This window comes from Balaenoptera borealis (assembly GCF_965194805.1).
Source record: "Balaenoptera borealis genome assembly, chromosome: 19".
In the NCBI taxonomy this organism is placed as follows: domain Eukaryota; kingdom Metazoa; phylum Chordata; class Mammalia; order Artiodactyla; family Balaenopteridae; genus Balaenoptera; species Balaenoptera borealis.
Window position 1 is genome coordinate 29,781,852 of NC_138878.1, and position 19,870 is coordinate 29,801,721.

General features: G+C 40.3%; 1 protein-coding gene across 4 annotated transcripts in view; it reads right to left on the bottom strand.

The window, feature by feature from the left end:
- The window catches only part of FTO (FTO alpha-ketoglutarate dependent dioxygenase), a 374,801-nt gene that overhangs the window by 186,767 nt on the left and 168,164 nt on the right, over positions 1-19,870 (bottom strand). For all 4 annotated transcript variants that reach the window (XM_082366673.1, XM_082366672.1, XM_082366670.1 and 1 more), the window contains exon 7: positions 19,066-19,185. In XM_082366673.1, coding sequence (XP_082222799.1) covers positions 19,066-19,185 — 120 coding nt within the window. The remainder of the gene's footprint in view (positions 1-19,065; positions 19,186-19,870) is intronic.

The following is a 19,870-nucleotide window of genomic DNA, read 5'->3' on the forward strand; positions in this document are numbered from 1 at the left end:
GCACAATGCATTGGCTTCGCTGAGAAAATGCCAGGGTGGTGAGAAATACGGAGAGTGAAGTGGCTGGAGGGAAGGAAAGGCAAAAGAGGTGGGCTGAGGATAAAATATTTTAATCTTTACCCTGAGAGCAACTCGAACCCATGGAGGAGTTGACACAGGAAGGGGCATGATTAGATTTGCATTTGAAAACACTGCCCTCGGTTGCCGTGTGAAGAACACAGGAAACCAGAGAGCAGCTACTGCAAGAGCCCAGGGGAGTGGTGATAGCGTCTTGGACCAGACTGGTAGCACCAGAGATGTAAAGTGGATATTTCAGGAATAAAAGTTCTCAGAGCGGATATGTAGGGTGGGTGGGAAGGGGGAAGGAAGTCTCAAGGATGACTCCCTGCTTCTCTCATGAAGAGCGAGGTGGGTAGTGGTACCACTTCCTGAGTTAGAGAACTCTAGAAGGAGACTAGCTTTGGGGCACTGCCAGCCCCACTTTAGGAGGCTTGACTATAACCTGCTTTTCCCATCCTCAACCATTACACATGCTATTCCCTCCATGGGAGATGTCTACTCTCTTCCCATCCCCATCACCACCTGCCAAAATTCTCCCCATTCTATAAGATTTAATTCAGAAGTCCCTGCTGATCAAGAAGACTTCCGAAATCCTACCCATCCACGTGTATCCCACCATCTTCCAAGCTTTCACATCTCTGTTTGTACCTTTGACCGACATCCTCTTCCTTCCACCTTGAATATCAATTATAAAGATGGCTGTTTCCCTTCTGAGTCCTCCACAGAATTTAGGAAATGCAGCAGGCACTCAATACATTTGTTTTGGTTTAAAGTGAGACATCTTTCCTGTTAATTGGCTCATACGTTCATGTATTTGTCCATTCAATCAAATCAAATTTGGTGAGAGGTCAGATGCTTACCTGCTGAACAGTACTTCTCAGCCCCGAACCCATGTCAGAATCACCTGTGAGGCTTTTTAAACCTACTGCAACTTGGCAATACTGTACACTGGAATCCACTGGGCCCACAGATTAGACTAATTAAATCAATATCACTGGAGGTGGAACCCACGTGATGTTTTTAAAAAATTAATCCTGAATGATTCAAACGTGCAGCCAAGATTGAAAGCTACATCTGTTGAACCCAAGTCCCTGGAGATGGTGCTCACATCCTTGAAAAGCTGCATAGGTGTCTCTCACGTACAACCTAATGGTGAATGCCTCGAACGCAGAGAAATCACATTCCATACAAGACTGAAAAGATAAGGTTTCTGCAGTTGGTAATGGATAATTCTCGAATGTCTTTAAACAAGGGAGTTTGTAAACTGGACTGAGTCCAGAAGAAGGGACAGCAGGCCATTCAACAAATACCACGTACGAAGCACTAAAGACATCAAAGGAGGTGACTAAGAGAGACCCTGCACCCACAAAGCATGTGTGTCTTCACTTTCCCAACAAATAGGTGTTGTGTTCTGACACGTGGGCACTGAGAACGTGGCAGAGACAAAACAGAGTCCCTGCCCTCAAGATGCTTATATTCTAGCATAGGAAACAGATCAATGTATAAGACGTCCATTCAGATAGGGATAAATGCTCTGAGGAAAAATGAAGCAGAGTAAAAAGGGAAAGAAAAGGGCCACTCTGTGCTGTCTTTTGAACAGAGACGTGAATGGAAAGCATCGATTCTAGGGCATATGTAACCATAAGATGAGTTGAGAGTCTGCGAGAGCTGGAGGGATGACTCAGGTGAGAGGTGAGGGGGCAGTGAATTAGTAGATGGCAGGAGGAATGAAAGAAGAGGACAGATTCAAAACAATAATGCTAAAAATATGCCAGGCAACGTGCGAAACACTACACCTGTTACCTCAGACAACAATCCCGATAGGGCAGTACTTTCATCATGCCCATTTTACAGATGAGGAAACTTGAGCCTCCCCATGTGACTGCCCAGTATCATACACTCCTAAATGATGGAGCCAGGGCTCACACTCGACTAACTTGAGAGCTAAAGCTCTTAACCCGAAAGTATCTAAGCTTGACTACTTCAAAGGGGAAGGGGCTCAAACTGACGTGACTTGGTGACTGATACCATGTGCCATGCTATCAGCAGTAGAACCTGACTTTACAACACAGCAAGAGATGTGACCCAGCAGGGCCCAGAGTGGTAGAGGGGACCCCACCCGACTCTTGAGAATTAGAGTCTACTGACGCAGTTTATGAAAGGGTCAAAGGAGAGCTCTCTACCCCTCCTGTGACCCCTTTTCATCCCTGCCTTTACCTGCAAATATAATTCTAACCACTCCCCAGTCATCTCAATCCTCCCCGAAGTCTTCTAGCAATAAACTCTTACCTAGAAACTGTGTGTGCAGGGTGAAGACTTGAACTCACAGTTCCATGGCCAAGCAGAAAAGGGCCCAGAACAGAAAGTGAGTCATCGTTTAAATGACCTAATGAAGCCTGACAGGCGGAGGAAGCATGAAGGTGAGCAGGAGAGGCCACGGAGGCTCATCACAGCAGAACATAACCACCGAAACTCAGACCTGAATAGAATCCAACAGGAATGTAACTCTAAACAGAAAATCAGGTAACGTGCCATGTCTCCAGGGGCAAGGAGACCCCCCCCCCCTTTCCCTTCAATTGATGAAAAGAGCTATGGCATTGGACCCCAAGACTCAGCAGGGTAAAGGGCCACCTACTTCCCGTATAAAACTCAATTCCACTGCATAACACTATCGCTGGATGTCAGAGTAACTGCTCTGATCACCTGGACTGATTCAGATGATTTGGCAGACAACTCCAGGGTGAAAGAACAATTTCCCACATTTACCAGCCAAGGAAATATGAGTGTTCCTTGCTGGAACCTCGAAATCTGTCAGGATCCTTTGGTTGCAAGTAACAGAATGGAGCTTTAGCTAAGATTATTATAGTGATTCAGAGAGCAGACTCTGGAACCAGATTGCCTCGGCTAACTGCAAACCCCAGTTCTGTCGTTCACTACTTCTGTGACCTTAACAAAGTCACTTAACCTTTCTGAGCCTCAGTTTCTTCGTAAACAAAACAGGAACCATTCTTCATCAATCATATTGCAAAAAGTGTTAACATACTGCCACTGGTAAGGATGTAAGGAAAATAGGCACTGCATCACATAAACTCTACATATGAATACACAGGCATACACACACACACACACACACACACACACACAAATTCTGCTATACACTCTACCTATGTAAGGCAATTTGATCTTCTCTCTTAAAATTGAAAATACACATATTCTTTGATCCAACAATTTTACTCCTAGGTATTATCATAGATGTTATATGTGGAAACCTTATGTACAGGGAAACCTCATTTTATTGCACTTTGCTTTATTGCACTTTGCAGATATTACTATTTTTTACAAATTGAAGGTTTGTGGCAATCCTGCATCAAGCAAGCCATTTTTCCAAAAGCATTTGTTCACTTGGTGTCTCTGAATCACATTTCAGTGATTCTTACAATATTTCAAACTTTTTCGTTACTATTATATTTGTTATGGTGATCTGTGATCAGCGATCTTTGATGTTGTTAATGCAAAAAGATTATGACTTTTGAAGTCACTGAAGGCTCAGACGATAGTCAGCAGTTTTTAGCCTTAAAGTATTTTTAAATTAAGGTATGTACATTTTTTAGACACGATTCTAAAAATATTCACATAATAAACTACAGTAAACATAACTTATATATGCACTGGGAAACCAAAAAACCTGAGTGACTAACTTTCCTGCAAATTCACTTTATTGCAGTGGTCTAGAACCGAACCCACGATACCTCCAAGGTATGCCTATATTAGGATATTCATTAAAACATTATTTACAAAAGCAGAAGACTGAATACAGTAGGAGACTGGTTAAATAAATTATGACACCATACAATGAAAAGCTATGCAGCTATTTAAATGAATGTACAAATATGAAAAGATCTCTAAGATACAGTGTTTATTCATTTGAAAAAAAAAGCACATAAATATTTGTAAGTATATAGAATATCTCTGGAAAGGTACAAAAAAATTTTTGTGAATAGCGCTAGCCTCTGGGGAAAAAGAAATGGGTGTCTGGGAGAGTGAGTGGAGGGAAAGACTTACTTTGCACTGTATATGCTTTGATACTTCTTGAATTCTGCGCCATGTGCACGTGTCAGCAAATAGTCCTGGGAGAGCTGATCTGAAAGACCTAGCTCAGGTCACGTGCTTGTGGAGTAGCCAGACGAAGGCAATGCAACTCCACCTGCATCCACTAAAAGAAGCTGGTCCCCAAAAGAACATACAGAGGCTGTTAGAGAAGGAGGAACGGACGCTGGATGAACAGAAACAATTGTTTCCCTCAACACGAAAGAGCCTAATTTTGATATGCCAGCCCCAAACACAGGCAGAGAAAAGACTCCAGAGAAACATTCCTTTTATCATATTTTGTTACTAGCATCCAGCCGAAAGTTGGTGAATGCATCAGAGAAGGCATAGACACCGGGAGACTTAGCGCACGGTGGAAAATGCTGAACTGGGAATTGGGGAATGTGGGTTCTATGTCCATCAGTACCTGGCTCTGTTGCCCCCAAGACCTCCTGAGCCCTTCCTTTGCCAAAAAGAAGAGAATGCGGTGACCATCTCTTGGGTCCCTTCCAACTCTGATGCTCCAGGATTCCGCGGCAGTTGACCTCAGCTTGTCAGAGCCTAGCAGTGTGGGTACCACGGTACAGTCAAAAAATAAAGGGCACGGGATTAATGTTCCAGCCTGGAAAGACAATGACAAATCTGCCTACATCTCTGCTACCAGTTTCTCTGGCACTGTGAGGAAAAAAGAGATATGAAAGTAGAAGGCATTCTGAAAAGTACGAAGTCCACTGGGTTCTCTAGGAAAGCACCACCTGGGTGTGACTCTCATGAGGTTCTCTGGTACATAAACAGTAGCCCTATAATGCCATTTCTCCATCTCACTAATAAATAAGGTGGCCTCTACATTATCTCAAGACCTTAGATTCCCAAACAGAATCAAAGTAAAGGCAATCTTGCAGAAGCTCGCATCTGAAGAACAAACTCACAGAGAGTTATTAATCACTCAAGAATTAACACCTCGTGCATTGGAAGTAATCAAAGTAGTCACTAGAAAATAAAAACATCACAGAGAGGGAAAAAGTGAACGTCTAGCAGAAATCTATATATAAAGGTGGGAGAGACCAGAATGAACAGCCACAATTTACATTCCGAACACTGACTCCGTCTTTCAAGTGGTGTGACTGACATGCCAAAGTGCAATGGCAAATGCAGGACAGCGTGGAGTGCACAATCACTAACTTGGAGCTATTAGCCAAAGAATGGGGAGATACGCATGGGAAAGAAAACGCTCTTTTTCAGCGGTGGAAATGACAGATTACCACACCTGCTATCCTGAACCAAATCAAGTAACTCATGAATGACACTTTGACTGTATTTCAAAATACTTCTATGCAAGTACTTACGTCTTCAAGACTGCTGCCTCTAGAAAAGGCAATGGAGATGTCATTTCCTCCAAACCACAATTCCAATATCCAAAAAAAAGAAAAGAAAGGAAATAGACCTAAGGTTCCTAAACACGGAAGAGAATCACAGGTGGTTCCCACAAGGGAAGACCTGCCTCTGACCAAAGTCCAAAATTATTAGGCTGGTATCCAATTTTTTTTTAATTGAAGTATAGTTAATTCACAATGTTGTGTTAGTTTCAAGTGTATAGCAAAGTGGTTCAGATATATACAAACTTATTTACATATATATGTATACACATACATTCTTTTTCAGATTCTTTTCCATTATAGGTTATTACAAGATATTAAATATAGTTCCCTGTACTATACAGTAGGTCCGGTATTCAATTTTTGAGGAAAAAAAAAAAAAGATAAAAAAGACCTTCGTTGGAAAAAGCCTCAACTCATTTGTAATTCTCCTTCTGAAAATGTAGCGTTGCTTGTTCGCTGTATTCAGGATGCAAATAGGTCTTGGAGTCAGTGCAAATAATACAATCTTGACTTGTTTCCCAAGTAAAATCTTTGCAAATGCAAGATAATAAACTAGTTTCATTTTATTTTTAGTTGTGCATGTTTAGCACTTTGCTTCCCATGACTTTGATAGGAAGCCAGTTATTAAGGGGTGAGAGTGCCTTACCTTACAGAGAAATGCATTAGAAAAAGATGGTCCTTGTTAAGCTTCCTAATCTCTCTCATTACTGGACTCACCCAAACCACACTCCATCCAGTCTAATCAAATTTGTGAGCAGAGCTTGTGTTTTCCCACTACAGTGTCTCTGCTTCGGCCATCTTTGCAGACTCTACCTGGCTCTAGCTATCAAAATCCTCTGTATTCCCAAAGGTCTCTGTCAGAATTCACTTTTCTCCTTTGTTTTTCCTCCCTTTGAATTACTTACTGCCTTGTGCCTTATCAACCTGGGAGACACAAGTCCTCGCTTTTTGTATAACTTCACACTATGTGAAGTGGAGCAGATGAATGATTAAATGACTAGGGTGAAGAAAAACATTTCTTTTTCACTCTTTTAAGAGTTTTCAAATATACCATTATTGTCCAATTTTCTAAGGTATCTTTCATAAAAATATCTCAGCATGGAATAATAGAAACTAAAATGCAAAAGGGGGAAGATTCTGAATTTTCAGATTTTAAAGACAGAAACTAAGTGTCTTCACATACTGCTGCTTTTATGAGAATATTCTATTCAATTGCCAGGTTTTTCAGACAGCTCAATAAAAAGGTCAGCTTCTTTCAGGGCTCTTACTTGCCTTCAAAAATATTAATCAAGGCTATTCCAATCAAGACAGAAAACAACACTGCTTCATTAACTAAACTAATAAGCCAGATTCTTTCTCCCATTAAAGAAAAAAAAGAAAAAATTAAAAGACAGGTCTTGACCTAGAGATTATCATGCTAAGTGAAGTAAGTCAGACAGAGAAAGACAAATATCATATATTGCTTATATGTGGAATCTAAAAAAAAAGATACAAATGAACTTACATGCAAAACAGAAATAGACTCACATACACCTGAAACTATCACAACATTGTTAATCAACTATACTCCAATAAAATAATAAAGGTTAAAAAAGAAAAAAAGAAATAGGCCCACAGACATAGAAAACAAACTTATGGTTACCAAAGGGGAAGGGGGGGAGGGATAAACTAGGAGTTTGGGATTAACATACCCACACTACTATATATAAAACAGGTAACCAACAAGGACCTACTGTATAGCACAGGGAACTCTACTCGATATTTTGTAATAACCTATAAGGGAAAAGAATCTAAAAAAGAAAAAAATATATATATACACACATGTGTATATATATGTATGTGTGTGTACATATATATATATATATATATATAACTGAATCACCTGAAACTAACACAACATTGTAAATCAACTATACTTCAATTAAAAAAAAAAGACAGGTCTTGAGAACCGCAGCAGGCCACCTTATGCTGTGCGTGCCTGCCTAAGTGGACACCATCTATACTTATTCCGTCTCAAGATGAGAACGAGATGGAGCACTCCAGAAGAACCAGTCAGAAGACCTGGGCATCAGCAGCAAACAACTTCCTCAATAAAGACGGAGGAGAAGGGGGAAGGAGAGGGTAATCTCCAGCCCCCAATGGCATTTACCCCAAAATCCTCTGTAAGGCTAAGATCGCCCCAAGGAGCCAAGTCAGCCTCATGGACTTGGCCTCGGCAGTTCTGCTGCTTATAAAATGACCAAGCTTCTCCCTTTGTTCTGGCAAAAGACTTCCTGTGAGAAAGCAGTAATCCTTTAAAGCTTTCCAGTCCAAAGGTCTCTCCTGGTTTGTATTCCTCCCATCCCCATCCCCCAGAGGAAAAAGCTCAATCACATCACAAGGCATTTCTTGGTTCCAAGCTGTACTGGGTCTCAAGGACTCCTGGTGAGCAGAGAAAACTGGTCATCTGAACATCCTTTCTTGGGATCTGTCTGAAGGGTAGACAAGCAGCAAAGATGAATATTAACATGCCTTCCATCATCAAAAGCTATTGCATACCCAAAGGATGATAAATATTTTAATCAGTTTTCAGCTTGTCGAGCAGAAGTCAGTTTGCCCCTCAGAGATTTCCCTAGTTCTGTACCCCACACCTGTCCAGTTCACGCCACTTTCCCTATCTAACTTGGGAAATTAGTCATGAAAAGTCCAAGCTCTGTTGGGGAACTCATTTAATTTGATGACAACTGTACTCTATTAAGTTTTTCAAGAATAGGGAAGTCTAAAATACGGAGAATGCCAACAAATGAGGCAAAAACACCATGATTCTAAGTTTTCACAGCACTATTACTCGGGGAAACTTAATAACCTACTTACATCTCTCATTTTTTTAAAAAAAGAGTTTTCCTATTCGCATAAGTTGTTCGCCAGTGATTGCTCCATCTTCACAGTGCAAATGCCGAAGGCATAAAACAGAACATTCTGGTATATCCTCTGCGCTCTTGATATTATTATTACTTTTTTTTTTTAATTTTTTATTTATTATTTATTTATTATGTTTATTTTTGGCTGTGTTGGGTCTTCGTTTCTGTGTGAGGGCTTTCTCCAGTTGCGGCGAGTGGGGGCCACTCTTCATCGCGGTGCGCAGGCCTCTCACTATCGCGGCCTCTCTTGTTGCGGAGCAGAGGCTCCAGACGCGCAGGCTCAGTAGTTGTGGCTCACGGGCCCAGTTGCTCTGCGGCATGTGGGATCTTCCCAGACCAGGGCTCGAACCCGTGTCCCCTGCATTGGCTGGCAGATTCTTAACCACTGCGCCACCAGGGAAGCCCTATTATTACTTTTTAATGTTCAAGATGTTTTGGGGGTACTGCTAGGAGGGTTATGTTGGTTTAAAAATAAAACTAACCCCAAAATATTCCTGTGAAGCAGGACCTAACATTTGAGGAAAATGTACAGAGTTAAAAAGAATGTATTGAAGGCTATGCTATTGAGCCTGAAAGTGAGGAAATGGCAAGGCTGGAATGCTGACCCAACATGAATTCGTATTTTTGTTTTGTTTTGTTTTGTTTTGGCTGAACCCAGGCCCCCTGCAGTGGAAGCGTGGAGTCCTAACCACTGGACTGCCTGGGAACTCCCCATTTCTTTTTTTTTTAATTGAAGTATAGTTAATTTACAATGTTGTGTTAGTTTCTGGTATACAGCAAAGTGATCAGTTATATATATATATATATATTTTGTTATTCAGATTTTTTTCCACTATAGGTTATTTATAAGACATTGAATATAGTTCCCTGTGCTCTACAGCAGGCCCATCCTTGTTGTTTATCTATTTTATATATAGTGGTGTGTATTTGTTAATCCCAAACTCCTGATTTTCTTTAACAAGTGAGGGGTCGATTACCTACTAAATATCAGGCACTGTTCTAAGAGCTGGGGAAACAATAGTGAATAAAACAAAGTCCCTGCCCTCGTGAGGACTCTATAAGTAGAGGCAGACCGTAAACACATACGTGGTATCACGGCAGGCAGGGGAGTGCAGTAGGAGGGAAAGCAGAACAATGTCACTCTTGCTCTGCAACCAGAGAGAGCTTGGTCAGAGAAAACCCTCTCCAAGGAGGGACAGGAGCAGAGAGTTGGGAAGGAAGTGACAGAGTAAGTCAGGAGAGGGAAGAATGTGCCAGACAGAGGCAACAGCAAATGCAAAGGCCCTGAGGCAGGAGGAAACCGGGCATGTTCTAAAGACAGTAAAGAAGGCTAGGAGGGGGAGGGGGGAAAAGACTTAGGTGGGGAGAGGACAGAGTGGGTGGACAGATCCTAGAGGGCACTAGGCCCCTCACAAGGAAGTTGGATTTCTGAACGGGATGGTGAGTTTGGGCCAGGGCAGTGAAATAACCTGACATACTTGAAAGGAATACTCTAACAGGGGTGAACATATAAGTGGTAGAAACAGGGAGGTTATTTACACCAAGGTGGTAGCAGAGAGGGTGCTAAAGAGTAGTTAGATCATGAATCTATTTTGAAAATAGAGCTAACTGGATTCACTGATAAATCAAGAGATAAATCAAGACAACTCCAAGGTTTCTGGCTGTGCAATACTGTGCAATACTGGGAGAAAGGCTAGGGGGAGTTATGGGAATCGAGAGTTTGGTTTTGGATTTGTTACATTTGAGATACTTATTACTAGATGGCTGAAGAGGGCACACCTTTCCCAACTACGGTTCAGGTGGCCCAAGATATGAGACCCCAGTACCAAGAAAATACTAATTTATTACAAGGACTGGCATATCCCACTACTTTCGTCCGTTAAAAAATTCACTGGTGGGCTTCCCTGGTGGCGCAGTGGTTGAGAATCTGCCTGCTGATGCAGGGGACACGGGTTCGAGCCCTGGTCTGGGAGGATCCCACATGCCGCGGAGCGACTGGGCCCGTGAGCCACAACTGCTGAGCCTGCGCGTCTGGAGCCTGTGCTCCGCAACGAGAGAGGCCGCGATAATGAGAGGCCCGCGCACCGTGATGAACAGTGGCCCCCACTTGCCGCAACTGGGGAAAGCCCTCGCACAGAAACGAAGACCCAACGCAGCCATAAATAAATAAATAAATAAATAAAATTAAAAAAAAAAAAATTTCACTGGTAACTGCATGAAAAGTTTATGACGTTAAATAAAATACAAGCCTTCTTAATCCCTCAACATCTGTTAAAGAAGATCTGATGCATAATTCTGGGCAATTTCGTAAGTGCTCATTTAAATTAATAACATTTAAGTTAGTGGGATATATATTATCAAGCTACCACCTGTTCCAGGTCTTTATAACCAGAGCAGATTTGTCTTGAACACTGAAAGTTAATTTTGAATATGGCCATAAGACTCCAGATTTTTATGTGAAGGCTAATTTTGTCAATCAATCAAAACCAAGTTGGAGATTATCTGAGATTTTTATACACATCAAGGAAAAATTTACAAATGAGATTGTCACAGATGGTTCCAGATGGGCTGCGATTGTGTAAGCAAATACCAAAAAGTTGACCATAATTTACGTGTTAGGGAAAAGACTGTGTTAAAAATATCATCTGCAAATGATCACAGAGATTCTTTCAGGAAGACCGAAAAGGCAACATATCAGTTTCCTTTGGTTTAAAAAAAAGGTCATTTTTTACAGATGTCAACAAGAAGAGAGCAGGATGATGGTTATGTTACCCTTAATGCACAAAAGAGTCGACTTAATGTGTTCCCAGAGCCCTCTGGGATTTCGGCCCTTGGAGCACATTTGTCCATAGAGACATTTTTGCAAAATATGGAAAGATTCCCAGCCCCGCCTCCCAAAGTATTTAGCCCACAGTAAAGGAGAAACATTACGAGAGTAGCCCTGAGCTCCAGACCACTGTGAGTCCCTTTAGCTCCAGGACTGACCCTAGTTCTAGACGAAGGGAAATGGGAAACAGGGAGGGATGCTGGCACTAAGGAGACTCAGTCAAATGACCTCTAAGTAAGGGGTCCAAAATTGACACCTGTTTACACTTCCTTCTAAAATCACTCCTGGTGATGACTTGCATGTGTATAGTACTTTTATATTTTACAAACTCTCTCATTTGATCATCTAAACACTTTTCTTCAGAAGGAAACAGTTTTAGGGACCATTCAATAACCACCTTGGGAAATAAGATCCTAAGACCTTGATTAATATTCCCAACAGTTGGTACGTAGCCTTTGGAAATCTTGCTTCCCTTGCAAAACCGTAGGCCTGTCGGGTTTTTTGTTTTGTTTTGTTTTGTTTTTTTAAATCATTTCATTCCTTTAGACTGACCTTCTTGTAGAATATGTCAAAGATATTTATAAAAAGATAAATGACAGACTAGAGCTGAATTTACTGTCCCACTCCCTACCCCAAAAAAACCCAGAGGAAATAAAGTATACATTTGTTTTATGCTCTATCTTTTCTAGGAAAAATGGAAATTCCTAACATCCCAATCTGGTCCGTAGGTTTCTGAATTCACATCTGAAATGCTACGATGGTCTGCTAGTCAAAGCAATCCAAAATAAATTCCAGCAGCCAAGGCTCCAATAGCTCCCCAGGGAAAACTAGTGGGCTCTTCGCACCTTTACATCAATCTGAATTCCAGTGTAGTTAAAATTATATATTAACAATAGAATTTGTCTACTTAAAAAATATATCGACCATATGTGAAATGGGTGTGTGTGTGTGTCTGTGTGTTTAGTAACAAATGCTAACAAAATTTAGCTAAAGCCTATGAAACCAGGCTCACATAGAAACCTTGGCTGTTTATTCCGTTTTTCTCTCCACAAACTAATAAGAGTTACGAGAGATGGCAAGGCTTTCCCTTGGAATCTCCCGGCTCCTGCTGCTTTGTCTCACCATCTTCAGCATTTTTAGCCTTGTTCTCATGGTGAGCAGAGCAGAGGCACTGGAACAATCCTCTTAACATTCCTGGAATGTAACAGGCACTTCCTAGTCCTTGGTACCAATAAAGCTCAGCTCTCACACAGCTCATGGAAGGGTTAAAAACAGAAAGTCCTACCCACTGGTTTGCTCTGATGTTCCTGGAGATATTGTCACTGGATGTATCCTCAGTAGAATTCTATTCAACACCTCTGTCTTTAAGTACAAAGCTGTAGGCTGTAGTAGCTTTAAGAAACATAAGTATCCCTTTTTTCTGCTGCACAGTATCTGTGTGTGAAATTCTCTAAAGGGGTTTAAGTATTTACCCTGAACACTATCAGACAGTTTCTGAAATTTTCCTTATCCAGTTGCAAAAACACTTCAAAGAGAATCATAAACACAGTCCTTTGTGCTTTCCATGCACATTCTGTTTCTGAGGCTTAAGCCTGAATTCTCTTGGAACTGTAAATTTCTTCCCAAAAAGACAGGATTCACAACACTTTTTTTTTTCTTAATTCATTATTAAGTCTGCAGCAACAAAGGAAAAAACTGGAAAAATCTGAGAGAAATCCAGAAGGCAATCAAAGACATCAAAACCTGTTCAAAATTCATTGCTAAATTATATGTACAATTTCCCCCCAGATATTTTACTCTTAATAGAATAATACAGAGGTGTGGAATTGGAGTAGGGGTGGAGAGGGAGGCATATGGAAAAGAACCAACCTTCAGTGAACACGTTTAAGGTAAGAAAAAATGTGAGCCAAGGGTTTTAAGCCACTATAGTTGAAAAGTGACTTTTTTCTTTTCTCCAAATTTCCAAAGCTAAACAAACATAGAGGGTCCCAGAGCTCAGAGTCTGCATACATAATTTGAATTGTTGGGTGCTTGTGACTGTTTACCTGCCTCCAATCCGTGCTTCTCCTGAGCCACTCAGCACTGTACCAGTCAAAAAAGGGAAAAGGGAGTTTAAATCTTCATTTAAAACCACTCGACATTTCACACCAGATCCTAAATTACTATAATATACTTTGCTCCTATATCAGAAATGCTAACTCTGAAAAATGGAAAACAGGATTAATATTAGCAAATATAATTTAGTATATACATTAACGTTAAAGGGGAGAGATATATAAATATAATATATATATATACACATACACACACATATATGTATATATAAGTTAATGACTCCACCGTTAATATGGACAAAAAATTAACATTTATATTTACATCACTTTCTTCCTCACACCCCCAAAAATCTTTAATCTTGGAAGAAAGTTTAAAATGAACTTAGCTAACTGAACTATAATATGATGGCAAAAACCAGTATACCTCGCATATATTTCAGTATGTGAAAAAGCAGCCTTGTTCCTCTATTCAGTTACAAAGAATTTAATCTAAAGCACTGTGATGATAGCTTCATTAATCTCTCCAAAAACAAACAAACTGCTCCTCGGCCCAATCATTCCCCACCTTAGTGTAACCTACACTAAGAAGGGCTCAGCCAGACAGCAACCGGCAGGTTCCATGGCCTGAGCTTTCCCAGATGATTTACACAGGCCAGAATGACAAGCTGAAAGGCATGACTCATCTTGAAACTAAACGATTACAACTAACTCTTAAAGGACAACTTTCACATTCTTAACTATCTTTCTCTCTTAAAACTTTAACAGCAAGAAACTGGTAACAGTATTAAATAAAACACCTACTCGTTTTCCACATCTCTCTGCTCTCCCGTGCCAAATTTTAACATAAATGGGTAGAATTAAATGTAGCCGATAGCTTACCTAACATAATTATACGTTGTGTTTTACACTGTTTCAAAACGGATACATTAAAATAATCCAGTCTTGGCTCCGACCCACTAAAGCCAATGAAGGTTATTAAGGCCAACTGCCATATAAATGCACTGCTATCCCAGCACGAGGAACTGTCAAGACAGGAAATGCAATTCAAAACATTCAAAACGATCAAGATCTACCCTTGTCTTCTAGAAAAAAAAAAAAAAAAAAGCAATGAAAAAAGAAGGAGGAAATTTCTCTCCAGTACAAAAATCATCCGTACTTCTGAAAATGTTTACTCTGTAAAGTATTCTAGAATATTTTATTGAATTATACCAAATTGACCTTTTTTTTTTTTTTTTAAGGTCAAAAGGAAATGAATAAATGTCATCAATTTAGAGGACATCACACCTAGCATTCTTTTCTGTATCACTGTGAATTCAATAGTGTTAAAACATTTTTATAGGTAAAATAAATGTCAGTTTTGCAAAGTGCGATACCAGACCCTAAGAGACAAATGGCCTATCCGTTGAATCTCTGGCTACAGCAAGACTTCCTCACCTCACAGGAGAGTTCGGCTTTTCATATTTTTTACCCAGAAAGCAAAGCCTGTACAGTTTCTTTCAAATGGTAACTCTCTCTTATCCTGAACAGTCTCTCCATAATACGCTAATCTTGGATGTGGGGTGGTGGGCTGGTTTAAAAAAAAAAAAAAAAACACAAATACGAATATTTGAATAGTGTTAGTGTCATAATACCTTCCTGAATAGCAAAATGAGAGACAAGACTAGGCTAACTTCCCAGGTTGAAAGAAAGGGTTCTGGTGCTCTGGGCTTAATGGCTCATAACTTCATGAGGTAATATTCAGGGAAAATGTGATATTTTATCAGGATGTCATTCAAATATAAGGTTTAACATTTACATCACAAGAGCATGCCCAGAGTAAAACTATCCTCGGGGAGGGAAACGGCAAGAATAAACAGTGTGATAAAAAAAACGTTGCAAAAAAAAAACAAAAAAAAAAACGTTGCTTGCTGGAACAGGGGATTGGCAGTGGAGGCTAGGGGAGTTTTAGACACAGCTGATTAAACTTTTTAAAATATGTGACTGGTTATGACATGTGAAGCAATTACCATTAATGGAAGAAATGTGATTTCAAAGCTCATTTTCCGTTCTTCTTTTATATCCTACCTGAGACTACACCTTTCCAACCACAAAGGAAAAAAATGAACACAGAGACAGAGAGGAATTACAACACAAGTCTCTTCCCTGGTATGAGGGCTGTCAAAGGTTGCTTTAATCACAAGCAAAAGGTGAAAAGTAACGTACATATTGCCCGAGGTTTTTTGTTTTATTTTCTCGCCAAAAGAGATCAATGCTATGTTGCAGAACAGACAAAATACATTAATTAGAGAAATCTTTCCACAACACACATGTGATTTTTACAATTCAAAGCAGCATAACGATAAAGAAGAATCATTTGTCTAAAAGGATCATCATTTTGAGTCGTATATTCCCTGGAAGCAAAGTGAGTACATTCAGAAAGGCCGTTTGGCTTAGTCTAATTCTATAGAATCCAAATGTGCACCAAACACTGCACTTTTTATGTTAAATTGCTGTTGAATTTGTTAACCCACAACTGATTTCCTGTGTTATGGAATCTTGGAGATTACAGCTAACTTGAAGCAACAGGGATAATTCTGGACAGTTAATGGTGCATTTGTCTGCATTTTCCTGAAAGGCTTAGCATCTGGGGGCCTCAAACTGGTAGCTCAACATTGCCCCCTACTGCTCACAACTGAAAAAATATGAGGTGGGCTGGGACAAGGTAGGAATGTAACCAGCCAGTGCCAATTCCACCCAGAACACACAAATACCAGATGGCACTGCACTAACAGCCACAGAACCATAGACCTGCCCAAAGATTATTCTCTTCTGTCTCTTCCAATAGCAAAAGTAAATTATTATGAATTTGCTAAAACTCATTTAAAAAAAGGCTTGAAGCTGAAATTTAATTTAGAAGTGCCATTCCTTTTATCTTGGCCCAAACCTTCACTCTGCTGATAACGATCATCCTGAGACTTGCTGAGACACAGAGGCCATTGATTTCACTCAGAACACTTAGTAATGCCACACCAACTGCAAGGAAACTCGCTCTGGAGAATTCCCAAGACTGTTCTTCTTTTGAGTATTTTTACACAAGAGTTATAAAGGGAGACAGTCGATCTAATGTGCCATCACCGCCAAATTAAAAAATATATAAATAACTAAATAGTTTAAGTGAATTCATAATGAACATCACTGGTAAGCTCACAAAACCAAAGATTTCACTTAAAAAAAAAAAAGCCCTTGAACAAAAGCAATACAAAAACATAAAAGAAAAAAAATCAGTGAGTTTCTTTCTTATTTTGCCAACTCTAATTGTTTAATTGTTAGAGTTTGCCAGCTCTAATTCAAAGAATTGTCAAATTACAATCCCAAAGTCAAACTGATGTCTTAGTGTCAAGGTTCGGCAAGTAAAGAAGTTCTAACTCAGATGCAAACAAAACCAGAATTACACAGTGAAAAAGAAATTCCCTAAAAATGAAGCTGCCTTTATGTATACATCCCATAAAAATGGAGCATACTCTACACAGGCTAATTTTAGGAATAGAACTAACTGAGGAAATTTCAGCATGAACTTTTCATTACCTCCAAACCCAGTTTTACAAGGCTCCGTTTTGCACTGATTCAAGTCTTCGGAGAAATCCATTTTTGTGATACTATTAGTACACTAAAAGGATTACAATATTCCTCCCCCCGACATATATTCATGAAAAGGCACGGTTTAAAGATTTAAGGAAATGTCTGAAAAGCAGAGACTTCTGGATTCTGACCCAGACTTTCGAACTGGGGCCCCTTCAAGGTTGTGACTTGATATTTTCATTATTATAAAATAGGGATTAGCAATAACTACCCATTTCTGCAAATCAGTTCACTGTTTCTAGCACATCTCAAAGTCTGTGCAGTGGTACTCTCTCAAGAGTTTAGCAGGCTTTTATCACTTTTCCACTACATTCCAAACCTGACGATTTGGAGGTAGAACAGTGAGGTGGTACACGGCATGACCCTAGAGCCAGTCTTCCTGAGTCCTAATCCCAGCTCCCCAACTTAGTTGTATGACCCTGAGGAAGTCAGGTAAACCTTTTGTGCTTCAGTCTCCTCATGTGTAAAATGGGGGAAAAAATACCTACTTTATGGGGTTGTCATAAAAGTTAAATAAAATAGTGTCTGGTACTTAACAAGTATCACATAAGTATTTGCTATAATTACTATTACTGTAATTCAGACTTACTCCAAGTGGCCCCAACTTGCCTTCTAGCTACATTTCCTACTACACATCCCCTGAATCCCATGCCCTGATCACACTGTACTTCCCCACTCCTGATCTTGTTTTTACAGTTCCCGGGGCCTAATGCTTCTCTCTGAATGCCTTCTCCGACCCTACTTCTCCCCACCCAAGGTCCCCAAAAGCCACATCTGCTGTTTCACAACTGTCCCAGCTCCAGTGCTCCGAATTTAATACTCCGGCCTCTGGATGGTGATTTTTTTTTAATCTCTATTACAGGATTTCATTTTAGCTAATGCAACACCTGGCTATATTCATGCTTCTCTCCTTGTTAAACGGAATGTAGTGGTTAAGAGCACAAGCTACAGAGCCAGGCTGCCTGGGTTTCAGTCTCGCTCTGCCACTTACTCCATGACCTTGGGCGAGGCACTTAATTTCTCTAGGGCTTGGTTTTCATGTCTATACACTAAGGTTCATAACAGTGTCTGCACCTCACAGGACTGTTGTAAGAACTTTAAAAATTAATATAGGGAAAACTCTTAGAATAGTGCCTGGTGCATATGAAAATGCAAATGAAGTTTAGGACTTGTACTGTTCTCATCGTCGCTGCCCAGTGTATGTCTAACACGGTGCCTTACATGTCAGAAACGCTCAATAAAGGTTCATTGCACTGAACTAAGCTTGTACTGACAAAATCCCTGGCTGTTCCCACTACCTTACCAAGAGTAACCTAACTCACTAATTTAGAAATTTTTGTCTTTATTTATTTATTTTTTAATTAAAGTATAGTTGATTTACAATGTTGGGTTAGTTTCAGGTGCACAGCGAAGTGACTCAGTTATACATATATATATATAAATCTAGGGCCCCCCTGGTGGCGCAGTGGTTAAGAATCCGCCTGCCAATGCAGGGGACACGGGTTCGAGCCCTGGTCCGGGAAAATCTCACATGCCGCGGAGCAACTAAGCCCGTGCGCCACAACTACTGAGCCTGCCCTCTAGAGCCCGTGAGCCACAACTACTGAAGCCCATAAGCCTAGAGTCCGTGCTCCACAACAAGAGAAGCCACCGCAATGAGAAGCCTGCACACCACAACGAAGAGTAGCCCCCATTCGCTGCAACTAGAGAAAGCCCGCGCGCAGTAACCAAGACCCAACGCAGCCAAAAATAAAATAAATAAAATAAAATAAAAAATAAACCTATTCTTTTCCAGATTCTTTTCCGTTATAGATTATTATAAGATATTGAATATAGTTCCCTGTGCTACACAGGTCTTTGTTGTTTATTTTATTTATAGTAGTATGTATCTGTTAATCCCAAACTCCTCATTTATCCAGCCCCGCCTCCCCTTCCCCTTTGGGAACCGTAAGTTTGTTTTCTATGTCTGTGAGTCTATTTCTGTTTTGTAAATAAGTTCATTTGTATCATTTTTTTTTTAGATTCCACATATAAGCGATATCATATGATATTTGTCTTTCTCTTGCATTTACCCATGCAAATTAGGCAGCCGAGGATTGCCAGAGCACAACATCCCAGGAAATCCGGTCCCAGATACTTACCAGGCCTTCCATCTTCTTCCACAGCTCTTCCAGCTGAGTCATAGGTTGACACCACCAATCGGTGCACCTTTTGTATCGATTGCCTTGAAACCAAAACTGTCTCAGCCACTCAAACTCGACCTGGGGATCATAAAGACAAGCCTGTGGTTATAATGCCCCCGTGATGGAAAATCAAGGACAGTAAACTTCGTCACTCAGTTCTCCTCCAGTAACTTCACAGCCACAGGGTGAGAAAAGGTGAGAAAAGCTCAGCCTAACCAGTTCCCAATATAACTTGGAATCTCCTGAGCCTTTTTGCAAGTCAGGAAAAGAGTAGTCTTAAAGCTTACTGAGACAACCCAGGTCAGGCTGGGGAGGGGGTTTTCAGTCACATTCATCACTCGGACATGAGGAAGCTATAAGTCAATCAACAACAAATCCTGAGATCCTAAAGTTGACAGCAGCCTGCACTGTGTAGAATGGGAAAGATATAATCAAACAAAATATGTTTTCATTAAATATCTTTCTTAAAGAACTAGTATTAAGAGCAAAACACAGTCACATATTAGAAGATATCAATTTTAAGCTTCTTAGATCTAAAATAAACAAAGAATTTACCCGTGGGCCAGGAGGACCTGGTGGTAATGTCAACTCAGACAACATGAACAATATAAAGTTAATTATGGTGGCATAAAACCTACAGAGCCATTTAAATTGTCACTTTCAGTTCAGTCAGGGCAAAGTGACAATAGGTAAAAAGAACAGTAAAGACACTAACAATTTATTTTCCTTCCTATGAACCTACTATGGTAAACTTCAAATATGT